Consider the following 22,092-nt stretch of genomic DNA (forward strand, 5'->3'; position numbering starts at 1 on the left):
ACTTTCAGAAGTACATTTTTCTCAAAAAGTTACTCAAGTAAATGTAACGGAGTAAATGTCACTCGTTACTACTCACCTCCGTCTCTCTCTCTCTCTCTCTCTCTCTCTCTCTCTCTCTCTCTCTCTCTCTCTCTATATATATATATATATATATATATATATATGATACATACTAAAAGTGTAATTGACCAAATATTGTTCAACTTATTTTCCTATCGGTATCTAGTCATTTTATTTAATTTTTCAACAATATGGATGAAAATGTGCCATACTGTTTCAATTTAGATGTTGATTTTGAATTTTCACTTTTTATTTGGTTTGTCCTGTTGACAGGATGTCGTTAGAAATGAAGCTATCAATCATCTTACAGTTCAAACACATTAGATACCATATATAATATACTGTATTTCAAAAGCATCCGCTGAATCAGCTGAACACAACTTTTATCTGTTCGTTAGCATCACAACATCACTTACCGCTAATCGCAGGCAGTCCAAATGTTTGAGCTGAGCGATTTCTGTCGACCACAGAACGTGAAATTACAGCCAGTGTTTTAAAAACAGAAGATAAATACTTTATGAGGACTGTTCTAATGTGAATTTGACTTATGTTAAATATAGAAGTTAATAAATGTAGTCACCATGTTCACGCAACGTCAATATAACAGCTCAGCTAATGCTAGTGTAAGCTAAGTGGTGTTTGTTATTAGCTAGCATTAGCTAGCACTCGTTTAGCACTGTAAAGCCAGCAATTTAAACACAAGATAAAGACTAAAGCACGACTTAGCTAATGTGAATTTGGCTCATTTTAAAAAGTCATTGGTTTCAAGCTACTTCAGTTTAACAGTTTAGCTCTGATATTGTAAGCTAGCTGGCGTTTCTCATTTGCTAACGTTAGGTCGCCCTCATTAAGCACTGTAAAAGTGGCATTCGTGCTAATGGTTACCCGTCAGCTAGCTGGCGTTTCTCTTTAGATAATGTTAGCTGGCCCTCGTTCGGCGCTGTAAAAGCCAATCATTTAAAACAAGATAAAGGTTTAACCACGACCTAGCTAGCATGAATTTAGCTCATGTTAAGCTGCTTCACTATAACAGCTTAGCTAATGCTAACGTAAGCTAGCTTCTTATTCGTGATGCTATTGTAAGATAGCTGGCTTTGCTAACGTTAGCTAGCCCTCTTTCAGTACTGTAAAAGTGGCATTCGTGCTAATGGTTGCCTGTTAGCACTACTACTGTATTATGTCCCAGTAATATAGATTTTTTATTTTTATTTTTATTTTTTTTAATTTAAAATTTTTTAAAGAAAAAAAAATAAGATTTTTAACCGTTTCCTAAGTTGTAATTGTTGTTTTCTATCTGCGTCACTGATATATTTTAATCCAGATGGCGAATCAGCTGCTATCTCTGTTTAAATTAGGAAACTGGTAAGATATGAAAACTTGTTTTGAAAAGTTCTTTTTCATCATATATTTTCACTCAAATGGTTTGAAGAGTTTTGGAGGAATCTAGAAATACATTCAGAAAAATGGTAGGTGCTTGTTATTAGCCTGGCATTTCCAAACTTTCCCAGTTAATTCTCAAAAAAGCAATGATTATCTCTGTGGCTAGCATGTAGGTTAATATATGAGGCACACAAACTGGGGCCATGTCACTGGAAATGATGTTGTGGTAACATAACCCTGTATTTGTAGCATGTAGCAAGCAAACAAAAACGTGCTGGAGGACAGGTTGACAGACAAACAATAGTGGGCTGGCTGGCAGCTGGATTGTGTGAGTACAGTGAACAGCTTTGTACAACAAGCATGGATCTCAGCAGCAGTAGTTGTCCTGTCCTGTCCTGACGACATGGAGGAGACAAAGCTCCACGTTTCCTGCAGAGAGTCCTCCACAGTGATCTACCTCCAGGTGCTGCCTTCATACCTGCTGGCTGGGCTGGGCATGGTGTCAGCCGGTATGCTGCTGGACTGGGTGCAGGTCAGTGACACAATGGTTGGTGCTGAATTATTGAATTCTGTTCCCTTATGCAAAAAAAAATGCCCTATAAGAAATGCCTTTGCAGTTTCATTTTCTTACTTTTTTATGTGCATAGTTGCAGTCTGTCATCAGACACATACAAACTACAAGTTGTGCTGCACGAGACTTGATTTTTTTTAATAATATAGCTAGGAGGCTACTGATTGATCAGTTTTAGCAAATTTGACTGTTTATTGGACTCCAGTTATTATTGATTACAAAATACACTGCCCTGAGAGGGTTTTCCACATTGACTGCCAGTAAAGATGGACGAACACTTTGTGATGTCCCTCAAAGGTTTCATGCAGAGTGGTTTTGATTCTCAGTATGGTGGCTCCATCTGTTGCCATCTTGGCAGTACCTGACTCTGAGGTGGAGCATGAGTAGAGCTGAAGTGGCCAATGAATTTTCTTATGACATTACTAACCTTTCATTCAGTGTCAACATCATGCATAAGTTTAAACCCTAATACCACCTTAAATGGACGAGCTTAATTAAAATTCACCCCTGCTACAGTTGTCATGAAACCGTTTCAGCTTCATTTCTCAGTCGTGAAGGCAGCCAGCTTGGTTTTTCATTATTCTTTGTTGAATGTGACCGTGAACAAGCTTGTGAAATGTCTTTATCGTGATGTTAAAAATCTACTTCAAAGTATGTTTGATGTGAGGAAGCCCTGTATGTGTTTGGACTGCTGCAGTACAGGTTCAAGGTTATCTGAGGTGAAGGGACTGAGTTGTGGGCGTGGAGGTCACAGCGACCACGTCAACCTGTTTAGTGACCACGTCCTATGGGAGTAAATAAAGAAGTCCTGGCAAGTAAAGTACATGAATCCTTCTCATGGATTTACTTACATGAGTTTATGTGTAGTATGCAGCAGTGGTAAACAACTGTGAAGGCAAGGCCATGCTGCAAAAATAGAAGCAAGTACACGCATTGGCAGAATGTGCAGCAGTTAAGGCACACTGGTTATAAAAGACTTTCATGTTGTTTGGAAAAATCTAACTCGAAATTTTCCTATTAAATATAATTCTTAAGTTAATATTGAATTTAAGTGTTCAAGATTGTCTGAAAAAAACATAAAACTTTCATTCATAAAATACATTGGCATATGAATGACAAAAAAGTTTCAACAACAAATTCTCTTTTGTAAAATTTTCCATTTTGCAAATGTAGCGCGTTAGCTCCTGTTAGCCAGAGAAATAATTCGTTATTCTGAATCAACCTGCTAGAAACTGCCACTGTTAAATAGACAGTTAAAGGACACGGTTGTTAAATAGCTTTTTATTAAGCTTTATTTTAACAATTCTTCTAACTAGCTGGCTTGGGAACTTAGCATCAAAGTGAGGAGTTAGCTAGCTTATTTTGGGATGAGTAACCACCAGAAAATCTCTGTTATTCAGGTGTTTAAGCCTCCTGTTGTCCTCATTTACAGGCACCAAAAAATATTGTTTCCTTGTCTGAAAAAAATCCAAAAATTCAGCAAAAAAAAAATCCCTAAATTTCTGAAAAATTGCAAAACCGTCAGGAAGAAAATTCCAATAATTCCTTAAAATTTTCCCTTACATGTTTTATTTTTAAAAAAAAATCCCCCAAATTTGGCAAGAAAATTATTGTACATATTTTCAAACAATGAGTAAAAATCTTCCAAAAAAATCCTAAAAATATCTAAAGTGATTACATATATATCAGTAAAACTTGTAATATTTTCTTTAAGAGCATTCACAAAAAAATCAACCAAAATCCAGCGAAATTTCGCTGGATTTTGGTTGATTTTTTTGTGATTGTTCTTAAGAAGCATTTTTAACATTTCTTTTTCTCCACCAAAAAATGTTCAAATATTTCCCAAAAATGTTGAAAATGTGGACATCAGAAGTTTCACTGTGAAAATCAATTTTTTCCCACATTTTCAAACTTTAAACAAGTCAATGTAGACCCGCAGGACAACACGAGGGTTAATAAACTCAGATTTCAAAAACTCCTACAAACAGCTGGAAGCAGCAAACCAAACTTAAACTTCTGTTAATGTTTTGTTAAAACCCAGATTACATTCATTACCTCTCTAATCTGGCATGTTCTGTCTTCATCGCCGTAAAATTATTTATTTTAGGGACATTCTAATAATTGTAATAGATGTAAAATTGTAGATCAAAGTGAATGAGATAGGTATGTCGTGATTTTGGTTTTACTGTCTGTGCTGTTTTGGACCAATACTGGTGGTAAAATATCAAAAAGGCCTTAACTAAAAAATTTCACACAATTCAAAGTACTGTTAGAATGTAGTTCAGTCTTGTGTTGAAATTGTTGCATAAATGTTACTGAGTCTAATCTAAATGTTACTATGAATTAGAAGCTGACATTCGAAAAAAAAAGGGCATTTCCAAATTAAATCACCTTGCATGAAAAAAAGGAATGATGGGAAGTATATTCATATAATTTATAAGGAAAATGTGCTGTTTATTTCATTTTGAGCACTCCGGGACTCCATTATGTAAATTGAAGCACACATTTGGACACAAAGCAATGCCCTCTTTCCTTTTTATTACATCTAATTTACTGAACTGCAATACATTGGTGACATTTAGTTATGTTGCCAAATCGCTGGAAATAGGCAATTACAAGCATTTGTTGCTGCTGTCATTTTCCTAAGATATGCCCAAAGGTGAACTTAAACGAAGGAAAGACTACTCTATTACCACTGAGTGAAATGACTTGTTAGCTGTTGCATATGAGCATCATATACCTCCAGCTGCTGCTTGGTATTTAGCAGCTGTTGCTTCACAAATCAGATTACAGGCAGGAGTCAGAAGGGGGAGCTGCAGAGAGAAGCACCTAATTCAAGGCATGTCTCAAGGACACTTTTCAGCTGAGTCACTGTCCTTGTGTACGTGCGTCTGCGAGGACATCGTCTTATTAAGCATTTTTGTGCAGGCTTGTGTTCTTACAGTGTGTTAGATCGCGTAGTGTGAACAAATGACACAAGTTAGAACAAAGTGCCAGAGCTTATCTTGTTTCTATTTTTCTGCTCCACCTGAAACAGCACTTTAGTTGTTTTTAGAAGCTATTGATTTTTATCTTCGTCCCAGACCTTGGGAATAACGAATGACAAATGAGTGCTGTAATGAACTGTGACGGACGGGAAAACTCCAGGGGATGGCAGCTTGTGCGTTTCCTCCAATCAAAGAGGTTTAACGGTGTCCTTTAAAGTCAGCAGCCGCATCACGTGTTGGTGACAGGTACAGCACCTGCTGCTGCTCTGAGTGCGTCACCCTCTTACAGTGAGGACATCGAGGAGCAGCTGGAGGAGGAGCTATCAAAGAGGGGGAGAGCACCTCTGCAGTATCCTCTGAGCTGATCTGAAGAGAGACCAGGAGGAAGAGGAAAACTGAACAAAGGGGAGGTAGTCTGGTCACCTTGCTCGCATACAGGCGTCTTCCTTATCAATCTTGACACATTCACTCACACGTGGTCCGTCTCGTCCCTCCTCCGCCACCACCATCTATCCATCTGGAATTCGAGGGGGGAAGCCCTGGCAAAGGCACAACACTCGCAGCGCCTCTTCAGACAAAGTCTGTCCGACGTCACACTCATCCATCAGCGCCACTTTTTCACAGCTCCCAGCCTGGACAGACACTCCGGCGTTCCCTGGTCAAAATGAGGAAGGGGATCCAGAGCGGTCAAGCTCACTCAGAGCATCAGCACAGCATCAAGGAGAAGGAGAGGGAGGTGTGGAGGGAGCAGGAGGAGAAGGAGTGGCAGCACAGGAGGGCCGAGAAGAAACTGCTAGCCTTCTGGATGTCCTTGTCCCACAGGACCTGGACCTTCTTCAGGCCCCGCGAGAGACCGGCCTTCCAGAGGTCTGCCTCGGCCGCCCGGCTGCTCAAGAGTGAGGCGTGAGGAGGAAGTGTGTGTGTGTGGCTGGAGTGAATGTATGTGTGTGCATGAGGGTCTGTCAGTAGCAGAGTGTTAGAGAGGCCTAACAGACCTGCTGTCAAGTGTGTGTGAGTGTGTGTGTGTCCATTCAAGTGGATGAAAGGTTCCATTCCTCTGTCTCGTCCACCATTTGCAAAAGTACTTTGTGTCGCTGCCCTGCCACCACTGGAGCGACAGGTGACGTTTAATACAGGCCGATTGAATCCTTCTTTGCAGCATTATTATTTGTTTTCACAAACCTACTTGAAAAAAAGGAGTTTTCAGACTAGAAACGTGACCCGTGACTTTTAAAAAAAAGCCTGGATTGAGGTGAAGAGAACTTGGAAATACCGTTGCCTGCTCTGGATGTGACTTTTTCAGTCTAAAAGCCGACTTTGTGGCTCAGAGGAGCTCTTCGTCCCTTCTGAGGCCTCGACATGGGTTAACAGGAATTAGACATGGTGGTGACCCATCTGGCTCTGGAGCTGCGTTTCCAGGGGAAGAAACTGAGGGGCTTCACATGCAAACTGACCCGCTCGACTCACGGCTTCCTGTCGGAAAAATCGTGGACCATTGCGGCGCAGGTTCTGCTGCCTTACCTGGTGTCTGGCCTGGGCATGGTGGCAGCCGGGATAGTCATGGATATAGTGCAAGTAAGGGAAATCCTGCTCCGAAACTGAAGAAATGTTAGATTCTAAACATGTGCTATGAATATAACGAGGTGATGCTTGGTCGTGTTTTGACTTTTTATTATCATCACTGTTATTTGTATCCTTGAGGTGAGAGGGTTTGAAGCTGATGTAATCTGTTGCCTTTGGACAATCTATGAAAGCTGTATAGAAGTAGTTTGAGAATGTAATTAAAAAAACATGCTGCATGCAAATAGTACAGAATTTAAAAATGCTGTTGAAGGGATTCTGGCATAAAAACCACTGACTACATTTAAAGAGAGTGGGGCAGCCCATTTAGCAACCTTTGGTAGAACCTGTACTGTTAATTTACATACAAACCACAGAACATACCATCTGCGTCAGAAACTGAGCCAGACACAACAGAACTCCTAATAGCTTTCTCCTTGTTTAACCTCCTGTAAATATCCCAACAGCTGTATGACATGAGTGACAATCTGAATCCTGCAGCAGCGCAGCCACCTGCTGACACATTCGGTTTAATGGGATGGATATATATATATATATATATATATATATATATATATATATATATATATATAATATATTATATATATATATATATGCAGTCACTTATCAAACGATCTGCATTCAAACAATTCAGACTGTCTACAGTCACTGCTGCATGTGGGAAGTGGTGAAAGCCATGATTAGCCACTTCGAACAAAATTTAATAGGCACCCATATATTACATGGCAATAATGCTTAAACAACTGAGTTAAAGTTCATTCTATGATAGTATTTATTAAGGGATAACTGTCAAAAATGTGCCCAAACAAGACTGTATCAGTCCGGTTTGAGGAAAAAAGATCGACTGATATGACTGAGTGCTGGAACATAAGCAAACAACACAACTGTCAATTAATTTTAAATTAGATGTAGCTGAAGCCACAAAGGTACATTTGACAGAGCCTTTTGTGACCACATTGCTCAAACGTAGAAGTTGATTGAGAAAATACATTTTTAGAGTTACTAAACATTTTAGTTCTTTGAAAATGAAAAATACTAATCTATTTTAGCAAGAGGCAGTATAAGACACAGAAGGAAAAGATTTGTTTTGCTGTGTAGCTTCACTGTGATGTAGTTAAACAGTGGGTTTTAAAAGACCACTGGTGTGTTTTTCAGCACTGGGAGGTGTTCAGGGAGATCTCAGAGGTGTTTATCTTGGTGCCAGCCCTGGTGGGACTGAAGGGGAATCTGGAGATGACATTGGCATCCAGGCTGTCAACAGCAGTGAGTGGAAACACAGTGGCATGTCCATACAGCACACATGTACCCAGAAAGAGATAAGAACAATTATTTTATATGTATGTGACTTTAAAACTCCAAATATTGAATGTAATTTAGGTATTTTGAACCAATTCCATTCAAAACGTTATATGCTTTGGGAACAAGAGCCATAAATTTAGCATCCTTCAATAATAATTCATTATAGGGCTGAAACGATTCCTCGAGTTATTCGAGTAATTACTAAAATTCCTCGAGGCTTCGTTTAATCAACTACATGCTAGACCCCACGTCACAGAATGGCGGACCGCGGTCCAAGGCTGGACCTATACTTCATTCAATACAAACCGGGTCCTTAAATTTGGCGGGACGCTTCCAAAGACTCTATATAAATTTATATACAGTCTATGGACGCTTCTATGTTAACCAGCGCAGCTTTTCTATTGTTTACGGCAGGAGTCCCAACCAGTCCGCGGTCTAAACGGTCGTCTAAACTAGCCGTCAGTGAACTAAAACAAGGACAGAATTAGCTGCTGCACAGCTTATTTCTCGCCTCAAATGCGTTCAGAAATACTTTTCCCTTAAGTGTTTTTGAAATGAAAGAAAGTTTTCGGTCGAGCCACTATTTTTATCCGACGCATCTGCCGGACTGTCAAGCTGACAGTTCGGTCACGTGACCACATAGTGGCCCGCTGAAGCTCGAGTGCTGTCATGTGACAATGTTGTGGCCCGCTAGTGACCGCCCACCAATTTTCGCCCACCATGAGAGCAATTTTCAGAGGTGGCGCGTTCACATGCTGGAAAAACGCAAAAAGATAGGACTAGATTGCCAATCTACCAATGGAATGAGGGGAACGCTGCTTTTGCTTTCAAACAAAACTAATATCAATAGACAATGGGAAGTAGAGAGGGTGCGGGTCTTTGGAAGACGTTGAGATCCAGCTGCATTTAAGTCCTTACCTGCATACAGAGAGCGCAGTATTCTGCCAAGGCTTCTCATGTGCTCACTTCTGCTTTTGATGCTGTAGCGCGCATGCCTAGTGCTTAATCCGATTACTCGATTAATTGCCAGAATAATCGCTAGAATACTCGATTACTAAAATAATCAATAGCTGCAACCCTAATTCATTATCAAAGTGATTTGCTTTCATTACACAAGATCTGAATCACTCATTAGTAACACATAACTTCAAAGCAGGACATTTATCAGGGTAGCTCTGGCTTCACTTACCACTAAAACATGTAATTATATTGTCTACTACTGGTAGGGAAGTTTCCAAACTGACACTTACCAGCATGCGGTGGAGAAATGCGATTACATAAACTCATTTCCATCCACAGGCCAACACAGGGCAGATGGATGAGGCCCAGCAGCAGTGGAGGATGGTGCTCTGTAATCTGGCTCTCATTCAGGTGACACTGCCCCACCGCACACTCTTCATCCTATTAATAACACGCTCCGTCATTTGGACGCATCTCATGGCAATTTAACTTAACTCAAGAATCTCTGCTGCTGTGATAAGATCATCCTTCCTTTCGAAACATCTCACTAATGCCGCTCAACCTAATTAAACACACTAGACCGGAGAGGGCTTCAAAGTGGTACTTCTGATAAGATTTTGGAGAATAGGAATCGAAAAAATTGGCCTCATTCTTTCATTGCCGGCTGAAGGACATTTGGTTTAGACGTGTAATATCATCTGACAGCCCACAATCAGATACAGAATAATATTAGTGAGAACCTCTATTATTAAAATAGAAGATTTAAGGGAAAGTGATTACATAATAGCCATAGATAAAGTAAAACTATGAAAATGCCTACATTTTTAGTTATATTGTGTTGCATCTATGTGTTTTTGTCTGCATGCTAAGTGCTGGTCAGTTCATAGTCAAACCTGAACTGATGTCCAAAGAAACGTCAATTTTCAAATAAACAATCATATATAGCAGCATTGACAGGTTTGTCTGTGGTTTCAATTTTGAAGTAAAAACAGGAGCAGAAGTAATGTTAGATAAGGTACTAAAGGTACTGATTATAATTCTTCAATATTAAATAAATAATTGCACACTAAATAATTACAAGAATAAATATTGTTGAATAGATATCAACAAAACAATTTCCTAAATACTGGAAGGAATTCATTCAACTCATGAATTAATAATTCTTCATTTGTCTTTCAATTCATATCAGTTTTATAGTACTTAGAATGTCCAAAGCCTGTTTTTTAATGTAATGTTGGTAGTTTTCAGCTACACTTCAATTCCACTATGTATTTCCCCCCAACAGCATATTTAATGATTTTATCAAGAACAAATAAACCTTTATGCTTTTGTCCATCCAGATAAAAATGTTTAGAAGGGTAATGCACCTAAAACCCAACTCTCAAGACGTTAACAAGTCAACACCCCTCATCCCCATCATCCAGATATAAAATAATACATAATACCAACAAAATAGGGAAAAATGGAATTGAGGATATTTAGTTGAATAAAATTTAAACATATCATATTGGGGTGCAGGTATATCCCACATCACGCTACAAGTGTTGGGTGGCTCTTTAACAAATTTTCGACACTGCAGAGGGCCACTCATAATTCCCAGGTGTTTGCAACATCTGTGCCAAGTCTATTCTCTTTAAATAGGACAGGAAGGGGCCCCAGATGTTTTGGAAGAGTGATTGTTTCCCCTTTATGGCATATGTAATTTTTTTTAATTGCAAAGTTGTAGATAAATCTGAAATCTATCTACCTACGCTTGACCTACCAACCTTTTTGCATGATAGAACTGTGACTCTTTTAACCAATAACAGGTTTATTTCTAGAAAACACTTCTTATCTTCTTCTAATGTTAAACTTAGCTGGCTACACGCCCAGTAAAAAGAGCTTTGGGTGGACTGTATTTGTATAGACAGAATATCCTGAACACACTCTCTTACAGCTGTCCACAACACTTTTTGTTTCATGTGAAAACATTTTTGTGACCGTGTTGTCACCATTCTCCCTGAAGAAAACAACCTCAACAACTGCTGCCAAATTTATCCACTTAGTTCCTGTTAGACAGAGAAACAGCAATGTCAAAGTCATTCTGAATCAACAAACAGAAGCTGCTGCCGTAAATAGTTAGAGTTCATATTAAAAATAAGCTTTTGAGTGACCACGGGGAGAAACCTTCTTTGTTATCTCAGCAGAGTTTTCTATCTTTCTCTGAGAAATATCCTCAAAATCAACATTAGCTGAACACACACAGGTAGATGGCATGACCTGTTAATACAATAGAATATATATAAAGCTCACATGTCTCCGGTTTGTCCTTCATGTCCAGGTTCAGGCCACTGTGGTAGGATTCCTGGCAGCGGTCTCAGCTGTGGGTCTCGGAGGTGTGACCAGGGGAAGGGTGGATGCCGTCCAGGCTGCTGTCCTGTGTGCCAGCAGTGTCACCACTGCTTTTATTGCTGCACTCTTTCTAGGTCAGACAAAGACACAAACTGCTGCAGAGGAATGAGTCTCTGAGAATGTAGTTGATATGCAGAACACATTATAGAGGACAGCAGAGTGAATGAACTTAATGTGTAACTTCTATGTGCTCTGTCAGGTCTGGTGATGGTGGCAGTGATCATCGGCTCCAGGAAAGCAGGAATCAACCCAGATAACGTGGCCACACCGATAGCCGCCAGCCTCGGAGACCTCATCACTCTGTCTGTGCTCGCTGGGGTCAGCAGCCTCTTCTTCTGCTACAGAGGTCAGAGGTCTCACCTTACAGCAGCAGTCGGCAAACACAACATGTGGATGTGGTGTTTATATGAAGCTTGTAGATCATTTCACTTTATCACAATAATAATGAACTTTTTTACAGCACCTTTAAATAGCAGAGTCTACAAAGTGCTTTACAGACAGGGCAGAAAGGAAACGAAGGATACTAAGGAAGAGCATTAAACAACACAAGGCGGAGCAGTGGTAAAAGATATACAAAGTGAATCAATACAGCAACACCAGATAAAATAATAAAAGAACTGCAAATGCCATATCCAAATAAGGAAAAAGACAAGCATGATTACTGAAAATGCAAGGTAAAACCAAGTAATAATAGTAAATAAATGCAATAAATAACCAAATAGGTACATAAATAAAGGGAAAAAGAGACTTAAACTGACAAAATTAAACAGACGATAAAAATGGATAACATCACATAAAAGCAAGTCTATAAAAATGGGTTTTAAGAAGTGATCTAAAAGAAGACACTGATTTTGCAGCTTTATCTCCTCAGGCAGGTCGTTCCAAAACTGAAGGGCCCTGATGGCAAATGCTCGTTCACCTTTAGATTTTAGTCTTTGAACAGTTATAAAGGCTCCATATGCGAATGTAAGGCAAGGCGCCACACCCTGACAAACTTGAAAATAATCAGTAAAATCTTAAAATTCTGAAATAGGCAGGAAGTCAGTGGAGGGAAGCCAGAATTTGGGTGACAAGATGTCATCTGCTAAAAGCTGAGCTGCTGTATTCTGAACCAGCTGGAGGCCAGATGATGGCTTTTGGTCGATACCGGAGGAGGAGAATCTACCATAACTGACACATCAGAAAATTAATGCAGGAATTACTTTTTCCAGATCTGATAGTAAAAGAAATAATTTCAATCTGGAAATGATTTGAATATGAAGAAAGCAGGACTTTATGTGATTCAAAATGATCAAATTCATGCAATTACAGATTTAGCCAGAGGATGGCAGCAAAGTCCACGTTTAGTTCTTTAACATTTCACATCTTCCTGTTGGCTTTTATTATTTGCATCATGGTCAGAATGCTATATAAGTATGATTTCCATTCATGCACCAATTTCTCATCAGATACAGGGAAAATCTTATCAAGGATTTTGAGATTCATGCTTTCCTTTGTTGCTATGCAGACATGTGGTACCTGCCTGCTGTGGTTTGTGGCTTCTTTCTGCTCCTTATCCCAGCGTGGGTCACTATTGCCAGCCAATCTCCACCAATCAAAGAGGTCCTGAAGTCAGGCTGGCAGCCAGTCATTTTGGCAATGACCATCAGCAGGTGAGCAGACCACTGAGGGGTGTTTCCTAATTTCAAAATGGTTTGACACCACACAGTCTGTGTCTGTTACATTTGAAGAAATTTGCATAGTAAAAGCTGAAAACAGCTTACCGTGCTGTGATGCAGTTGTCCCACTCAGACTCACATCTACTGTTTGTTGTCTTTTTTCCAGTATTGGTGGTCTGATTCTGGATAAAACTGTGAGCAATCCAAACTTTGAAGGAATGGCAGTGTTCACTCCAGTCATCAATGGTGAGCAGAAGATCAGCTACATGCAAAACTGACCGTTTAGCAGTTATAAGCACAATACAAACACGGTGATAGTTAAAAGCAGGTATAACAACATTTTTGAAATTTTTACTAATGCATTGATCATCACTTTCCTTTTTCATTTCGATTAGCATTTATTAACTCTACATACATGACCCAATCTTATATATGACACACAGAGATGCTGGTTTTGAGTTGTTTTCTTCACCTTTGGACATAGTAATCTTGAATGTCCCTCGGGATTAATAAAGTATCCGTCTATTTGAATGGTATTTACATTTCAGAATTAAAGAGGCCCTGTTGGGTTTTTATTGTAAACCAGTAAAAGTTATTAAGTCAGTGTTGCTCCCCGAAACACATTTTGTGTATCCTTGGCGAGCAGCCTTCTCTTTAATGCCTTTGCTGACAGGATATGCAGTTGATAAGTGAAATACTGTGACACCATCTCATCTCCCATGTTTGTCCTTGAGTGCGTGCATCATATTATGTATCATGTGCAACATTACAACCTCGGTCAAGTGAATAATTGCACTAATATTATGGAAACCTTGGGTCCTGGCATTCATATGGATGTCGCTTTGACATGCATCACTTTCCTAAGCACTGTTGCAGACTAAGCACACTCACAAATGCATTAATGAAAACTTAAAATGTTCTCACCACTGGGAACAACTTTATTCGTGTTATAGTGTTTTGAATGCAAAATTGTTGACTAGGAAAGTGTTACTGAGTTAGTCTCCCTGTTGTCACTCTGTAGTTTAGTCCCATCACATTAAATGCCCACACTAACAGAGTTTACACAGGCAGATCTGTAAACTTTTACTCACACACAGCGGTTCTCTGAGCTGATTGCTAACATCGACACGCTAACATGCTTATAGTTACAGTGCTAACATACTGATGTCAAGATATTTACTATATTCACCATCTTAGTTTAGCATTTGACAAAGAATTGGACAAATTCATATTTTAACATAATGATGACAGCCTTAGATGCAAAGTCCATTTCCCTGCAGTGGGATCAAGGTTCTTCTCATAGGGCCATGAATGTCTATAACAAATTTAATGCCAATTCATCCATTTGTGGTAGATTTTTCAGTCTGGTACCAAAGACCAACCACATCAACTTCACCCTTCCTTAAACCACTCTGCTAGCATTAGTAAAAACTTGAAAAGGCTCTTCAGTTCCTTATAAAGCCAGAAGGCTTGAGAAATTTAAGGTTTTAGTCAGAACATTCATCAGCACAACCTAAAAAGGAGTCTTTAATTGTTATTTACTTAGGTATTCTTGGGAAGATACGGAATATGGAGCTCTGTAGCTCCAACAGCTAATTGCAGCCAACAATTGACATTTACTTTTTACACTGTACCTTTTTTCAAGGACTAAAACTTAAGTTTGAAGTTTAATGTAGGATTTATCTGGTTTAAGTTCTCCTTTTTTAAACCCACAAGTTAACAAAGAGTGGTGACTTTAATTGTGTTACGAGGGGAAAGCAGGAGAACCCAAGCGCAGACACACAGAACTGGCCGACAAATGAATAACAAAGATTTATTAAACCAACAACTAAACCAACACATTAATGGGGAACTGAACTGGGGAAAACAGAACTCAACCAATTACTAAAACTCTACTAACTCTATGAATACAAAAACAGGACGTTTTACAAAACTGAACAGAATTAACAAAACTAAGCTAGGTAGGGGTACTCACAAGATGGGGGAAACTGAAAACCAAGGGGGAAAACAGGCTGGGGAAAATCCATGAACAGGTTGGAGTAAATAGAGCCCAAGAAGGGGAAATCCAGGAGGGGGGAGAGCAACAGAGTCCATGGAGCTAAAGCAGTCCGGAGGTGGGAGGCTTGGTGGGGAGAAACAGAATCAAAGAAAGGATGTGAATCTATGATCCAGCAGGGAGTGAATGGAAGCACAGAGCTTAAATACTGGAGGTGAGGTAGAGAACAGGTGAATGGTGTGAACTAATTACTGCAGGTGACACTCATTGCAGTAATCAGCAAAACAGAGTGCAGGCAGGTGAAGCAGGGAGAGCAAGACAGGAGGGAGAGATGACAGACAGAGGGAGCCAGAGAGAGACAGGTCAAAACAGACAGATGAGGAACAATGGGAGAAAGAAGGAAAAAGAGAAAAGGAGGAAGAAGGGCAGAGGCTGGAGCAGGATCATAACAAATTGCCTAAAATTAGATCTATTTGTGCATAGTGTTTCTTTAATTATGCTTAAACAAACACTGACATTTCTTCCACACGATCAGAGATCTAAAAAATGAACACTGACATGTTTCCTGAAGGACTACGCAGAGCTGGGATTGAGGGTTGTGGCGTTTTAATTCTCCTAATCTTTGAAGAATGACAGTTAAGCTTCATAATTAGCTTAATTGCTATCAATTAAAAAAAAGCCTCATGCAGACTGATGTCATGTGGAAGTTATTGGAGCATACAGGAGCCCAGCAGCTAATCCCATTATTTATAAGTCCTGCTGTTTCCACACCCTGACAGTGAATTGTAACCGTTGCTAAAGGCTGAGCTCCGCTTTCAAAGGACTTCAATTTTGAGCTGTTAATCAATCACGAGGCATTAAAGGGCTGCTGAAGTAGAGGAGTCTCCTCCCTGTCAAAGGAACCTCAGAGAGGCGTAGAGGGCCACATCTTCCCCGACTGAAGTCTGTAGACCACAAAGCGGCATACTAAGTGGAGAGGAATAACAATGGTCTTTACATAAACCTCAAGCCTGATCAGAATGCCAACTATGCATTCACTGGCTCCTGTTGCCGCAGCATCTCTGCCAGCCTGAGCGCTACCAAAGACTCCTGCATGTATTGCCATCCCACTACAGGAAGTGCATTTGCATTCCAATTCATCGCTCTCCTTTCCTGCCTTGTTGAACAGAAACACCCCTTCTGTTTTGTTCAAATGATCCATGTGCTTCAAAACTCTGCAAGCCAAGAGGTTTTGTTCTGCTGCTAATGAAATCAGCCTGAGGGGTGAGCGCTGCCACGATGGAAAAAAAAGGCACAACAACGAGATTGCCTTTTCCAGACGTACCGAGAGAATGAAGTCCCCTGGGATGCTGTGCTTCAGAAATAACTGCTGAATGGATTTCAATCAAAATTACTGTTTGGACAGTGAATTATATCTCCAAGTTTGTTTACTCTGCAATGACTGCTAAGCTTCTCATATAACTCTCAGATGGAAAAAAAAGAATAATGGCTTAACAACTGATGATGGTGGTGCAGTTTACCCAGTGTGATTGTATTATGAGAACTGTGTATTGGCAAATACCAAAGTAATCCTGCAATATTAACTCATAAATCAAATATAATGCAATAGTTATTAAATACAAACCTATTTTCTGTCTTAGACAACAGCGCAACCTCTACTCTGCTGCTGTTTTGTTTCATCTTATTAATTTCTTTTATTTAAATCTTTATGATGGAATTGTTCAGTGCTACATTCAGTATTTTTCCATGTCCATGCAGGTGTTGGGGGAAACCTCGTGGCCATCCAGGCTAGCAGGATGTCGACTTACCTCCACTACTGGAGCGTTCCTGGAGCTCTTCCAAATAAAATGAATGCAAACTGTCCTGGACCGTGTGCTACGTTCTGCTCTTCAGGTTAGATGAAATAAAAATGCACAATTTAAAAGTAGTCCTTTATCAGAAATGATGAATCAAGAAGAGAAGAATTATTATTGCAGCCCCATTTACTAACTATCTCCCTAAACCTGGTCAACATGTGTCTTTGTTCTACTTTCCCATGTTCCATGTGCTTGGCCATGAACCCACATTAGGGCTGAAACAAAAGATGATGTGAAGTGGGAGTTTTCAGTTTCCTCTCCATGTATGCATAGCTAACTTCAACTTGTGCACTAACTGTGTGTGCCCAGTTTCTACAGTACATGGACTGGAAGAAGGTTGCTCGATGTGCTTTTGTGCTAGCTGGTCTTTTTGTGGATGAGCCAGGCTGGGAAGAGGTGTGTTTCAGTCGCAGATTGCAGTCTTTGCAGAACTTGTAGTGGAGTTACTGCGCAGACACACATTTTTAGAAGTCTGCCCAAACTCTTGTGTACTTGGGCAGATGGTGAAAATTATGTCATGCAATACCTAGCTTACTTGCAGAAGCGTAACCAAACCACAAGGCCAGTCTAAACCATGCTTTCCTCAGTATTTCACGCTTGATGTAAATTTTGTCATCCACGCAAGACCTTGAGGGTCAACGGAGATCCCTCTGTGGATGTCTGCATGTAGTCCAACATTTGTGACCATGCAGACTGTTCATACTGCAATTGTGCTGACTGCACATGTGCCAGGAAAAGAAATTGTGTTTCAAATCCAAGTTTTGTTATGAGAAGAGGTTGTATGAAGAGATTTTCTGAATTTTGCCATCGTTCCTAGTCTGTGAGAGTCAGCAGCCCAGAATTTGTCCATGAAGCGACTATGCTACAAGGACAGGGCATGCTTTGGAGCATTCTGACTAGAGGAGACGTGGGAAAGTAAAAGACAGCCAAATTTGGCTTTTACAGTGTGTTTCACCTGATGGGCTCCCAGGTTTCAGTTGTAGAGGATCTTTTTGGTCATGAGTACATGCGAGGGTGTGTTGTTGATTTTTTTAGACAAAATGGAGATGAAGCTGTTAAAGCTAAGTAGTTGTAAATGGTGAAAGCAGTGGCAAACAACAGGGAAAAATTACTTCACAGGGAGAAATCAAACTCACAGGCAATACGGTTAATTTAAACTTCTTGTTCTGATCACATGGTTTATTTTTATTTCCTTGTGATGCCAAACATCTGGTCACTGACATGAGGAATTACAACATAGACAATCTTTCAAATGTGCATTTTCGGGTAGTACATGAGCAAAACCAATACAGCATTAAGAGTACTGCTGTATTCTTTGAAATAATGTATGCATGTCAGAAATTGAAGATGGCTTGTCCTTTTTAATTTACTAAAGTTAAAGAACAGACAAGACAAACTAACTTTCTGCAGCTTAGTTAAAGAGCAACATTTTGTATCACATCCACTACCATCCAAAAGTATACGGTCACTTAGAAATGTCCTTATTTTTGAAAGAAAAGCATTTTTTTCAGTTAAGATAACATTAAATTAATCAGAAATACAGTGTAGACATTGTTAATGGGGTAAATGACTATTCTAGCTGGAAACAGCTGGTTTTTAATGGAATATCTACATAGAGGTACAGAGGAACATTTCCAGCAACCATCACTCCTGTGTTCTAATGCTACATTGTGTTAGCTAATGGTGTTGGAAGGCTAATTGATGATTAGAAAACCCTTGTGCAGTTATGTTAGCACATGAATATAAGTGTGAGTTTTCATGGAAAACATGAAATTGCCTGGGTGACCCCCTTTTGAACAGTATTGTACATGTTGTCTAAAGCTATATCTGCAACTTGTCGTGCTGGAACGTGGATTCCACAAATTACATGGGGGCCATGTTTTTTATGCCAAAAAGGTGATTTTGCTCAAAGGTGAGAAGCTGTTATTACTTCTCTCCATGTTTACCCAGATGTGAACTCCAGGTCAGCCAGAGTCCTGCTCTCCCTCGTGGTCCCGGGTCACCTGCTCTTCCTGTACACCATCCACCTGCTCCAGGGAGGCCACACTGCCATGATGCCCATCTTCATCATCTGCTACCTGTTTGCAGCTCTGCTCCAGGTCCGACGAGAAAAAAAAACACACTCTTAGACGACTTTGTGAAAACACTGCGTTTTATTAGAAGTCTTTGTGTTCTATCCAGGTGGTGATTTTGCTCTACGTGGCCGGCCTGATGGTGCGCTGGCTGTGGCGAAAGGGTCTGGATCCGGACAACTTCTCCATCCCCTACCTCACAGCTCTGGGTGACCTGCTGGGGACGGGCTTCCTGGCTCTGAGCTTCAGACTGCTTCTGTTGGTTAATTCTACTGGGATAGGAGTTTGACACAGATATGTGGCCCTGCACACCATGAATGCTTCATATATGCAAGCAGCTGAAACACATTGAAAAGATGACTGGGATTAATAGGATGGTGAGGATAAGAGAAGACAGGAGGTAAGTATATCATTGTATTTGAGCCTTAATACTGAGCAGGTGATGGTACAGTTTGACAACAGAAAAATATGTTTTGCAGTCACGTTATTATAATGCACAGAATTGTTGAATTCTAGCAAACACGATTAATGTCTACGTGCTTGTTGGCTATTATCTGTTTACCGTAGTAACCTCCCTGTCCGCTTTACTGTTTTATTCTCTGATTCTGTACTTTGTGTGCTCTGGAACCCTTTAAGATCTGACCACTGTGTTGCTCTTGCTCTGTAAAACTTTGTGTTCTAGTGTGCCAAGCTCAGCACTAAAATATGTTCAGACAGACTGTGAAACAAATGTTAAAGGCAGCACAACTCCACTGAGAGAAATCTGAGCTAGTAGGTGCAGAAAACTTTGAACATGAATCTGTTCTATAAAAGTTCTGGTGACATCAGTCAGAGGCTAAAAGTCTGGTACTTTGGCATGCTGCAACTAGTACAGATTCTAAACATAGGAGAGTGAAAACTAATCAGTAAATCTTGAAGAAGTCAACAGCTCTTTTAAGTATTTTATGTAATATTTCAATCATATTTACTATTATTTACTTCATGTCTATTTGATGAAACCATTCATTAAACAATGTTAATCATCTTCACTGAATTGGAATACTGTGAGTCACTGAGGAAAGACAACAATTCTTAGCACTTTCATTGCATCCTCTGTTGTCAAAATCATAAGGAACCCTGCAGCGATCATGTTCAAATAAACAGCAACCTAAATCTACAAAAAAATGGCCGTAACCCAAAGTATTATTCAATTTTGCACTTCAGAACGTCAGCAAACAGCACATAGTTCAGAACTAAAATACTTTAATTTCCTGTTTGTTGGGTTAAAAGTGCTTCCTTCTGGCCATGGCCTCTGATCTGTGCTGGTTTGTGCTCCTGGGCTTCCAGGATTTTGAGGGGAATCTCAAAAACAGTTGTAGATATAGCTGACGTTATGAGCAGATTTCCCAGACAGTGAGTAAGCCAGCAGGTTCTATATGAAGATGGTTAGCTGTGGTAATAATCAGGTTAATGTCAACTCTGTGCTACACTGCAAACCTTATACATGAACTTGACTAAGTGTCTGAGCAGCCAAAACTGTTTGTAGAACAACAGTACAGTATTCATTGTAAACTCAGGCTAATTTTCCAGTCATCCATTATCTGTATACCACTTTATCATGTGTAGGCTAATGGAGGGGCTAGAGCCTATTCCAGCTGACAGCTGCTGCCAAAGGACAGGTTAAATCCATCACAGAGAGACAGGAACACTCACAAATATTGACAATTTGGAATCACCAATTATTGACTTGTGAAAACCCACACAGGCACATAGAAACAAGTTTCATGGGTAGTTTACACAGGAGTACCTGTACCCTGTTAGGTTTGTGAGACAGTCACCAGCTTCCTGATTTCTTTCTCGACACCATGAGGGTCATAAGTACACCCCACAACTAACTGCTCAAAGATCAGGGGTAAGTTAGTTATCTTCTGCTGGAGTTAGTAGAGGTATACTGGTGGGTCCCTGTTCACGATTACAACCGTTGTGGGGTTTTTAGGGAATTAATTCAGTTGATAATTGAGGGAATGGCTTCAAATGTGGAGAGTTTTTTATTCAGGCTTATTCAGGGTCTGCATTAACAAGCAGCTTCAGAACATTATAAGAAAGAAATTGCTGATAGGAAACAGTGTTAAAGTTTTTATAAGAGGGGAGCTGATTGGGGCTGGAGTGCTTTAGGGGCAGTTTGTTTGGAGCCCTTTTAATTTAACTTTTCAAAAGCAGAAGGATGGAAGTGGAGACAAAATAACTAGAATCCATCTGAAATGATGTACTCCATTTTTCACATTTGGCTGAAATTGTGGTACCTTGAAGGACTGAGCTGGTTGAGATGATGACGTTAAAGCGAATAAGAGCAGAAAAAGCCCAGAAATGGAGAGTAGAAGCAAATTAAAACCTTTATGGAACATAGAATGCATTTTGTTTGCACCAATGAACTTATTCTTTGTGTGGTAATCCATAAAATGTCATTTATTTACTTCCAAAACAAGCTTTCTGTGCTCCAAATATCACACTCAGGACTGAGGCTCAAATATAACAATGTCTGAAAACGGGTTAACTAGCGACACCGTGAACTTACTTTGCACTTCGTTCTCCATATTTGCCAGCTCACTGTGGTCAATATGTGTACACTGTTCACTGACTTCTATATCAGCAGCACCCAGCTTGGCTTTGTAGAAACAACATCCCTTCAGAGTGGATGCAACTGTAATAACTGTCTACACATCTGTACACCTATTGTCAGCTCTTAAATGTTAGATGGCAAATGATTGTATTAAGGCAATAATAACGTATATTATTCAATGTATATTAACAGAAATCAGACACTACACAGTCTGGATGAATGTTAGATTTCATCGTGTTTATTTTATGTAGATTTGTGCCTTTTAAACCGTGATCAGCCTTCCGTTGGTCTTGCTAAATTTTTACGAGATATTTTATTTTTTTGTGCAGCACAGTGCCACTGAACGTAGCCTGTTGTATTTAACCGTCTCTGTGTTAGTATGTGTTCCAGGTATCGACGACACAGATGTTTCTTTGTGCTATTTTTGTGAGGAAATTATTTCGTATGCATCTCTCTGTATGGGGCCTTTTCAACGGTATGATATGCACTTTTAGAAAGGTGCTCATGACCAGGAAGCAGCTTTAGAATACAGTAATAATCCTATTTTCATCAAGCTTGACTGGATTTTGTAGTGCTGTCGCATTTGTAAAAACTTCTAGATGACATCTTTACAGCCATGATTTGTCGTTTCAATAAAAGAATGACGTGTAAGTCATGACTGCTGTATCCTAAACAGAAGGAT

At 39.8% G+C, this 22,092-nt stretch overlaps 1 protein-coding gene and 1 long non-coding RNA gene across 4 annotated transcripts; one reads left to right on the forward strand and one right to left on the reverse strand.

Annotated features, from left to right (window-relative positions):
• The first annotated feature begins 1,825 nt into the window (after nucleotides 1-1,825).
• On the forward strand, nucleotides 1,826-22,088 carry LOC111588668 (solute carrier family 41 member 1-like). Of its 3 annotated transcripts, none has more exons than XM_023299153.3 (10): nucleotides 1,826-1,972; nucleotides 7,735-7,842; nucleotides 9,178-9,249; nucleotides 11,159-11,303; nucleotides 11,429-11,575; nucleotides 12,737-12,881; nucleotides 13,054-13,133; nucleotides 16,642-16,776; nucleotides 18,690-18,838; nucleotides 18,921-22,088. In XM_023299153.3, exons 1-10 carry the CDS (start codon nucleotides 1,844-1,846, stop codon nucleotides 19,098-19,100), a joined length of 1,290 nt encoding a protein of 429 aa, XP_023154921.2. In that variant the 5' UTR covers nucleotides 1,826-1,843; the 3' UTR covers nucleotides 19,101-22,088. The 3 variants fall into 3 exon arrangements, with proteins under 3 accessions (XP_023154921.2, XP_023154920.2, XP_023154922.2); XM_023299152.3 differs by lacking the exon at nucleotides 1,826-1,972 and adding an exon at nucleotides 5,643-6,573; XM_023299154.3 differs by lacking the exons at nucleotides 1,826-1,972; nucleotides 9,178-9,249 and adding an exon at nucleotides 5,643-6,573.
• Nucleotides 7,296-11,259, reverse strand: LOC129348994 (uncharacterized). The gene is made up of 3 exons (XR_008601775.1): nucleotides 11,131-11,259; nucleotides 9,129-9,279; nucleotides 7,296-7,830 (listed from the first exon to the last, which is right to left on the reverse strand). It is a non-coding gene; the product is annotated as an uncharacterized LOC129348994 (long non-coding RNA).
• Nucleotides 22,089-22,092: the final 4 nt, after the last annotated feature.

The sequence above is a fragment of the Amphiprion ocellaris genome, chromosome 5 (genome assembly GCF_022539595.1).
Source record: "Amphiprion ocellaris isolate individual 3 ecotype Okinawa chromosome 5, ASM2253959v1, whole genome shotgun sequence".
NCBI classification, from domain to species: domain Eukaryota; kingdom Metazoa; phylum Chordata; class Actinopteri; family Pomacentridae; genus Amphiprion; species Amphiprion ocellaris.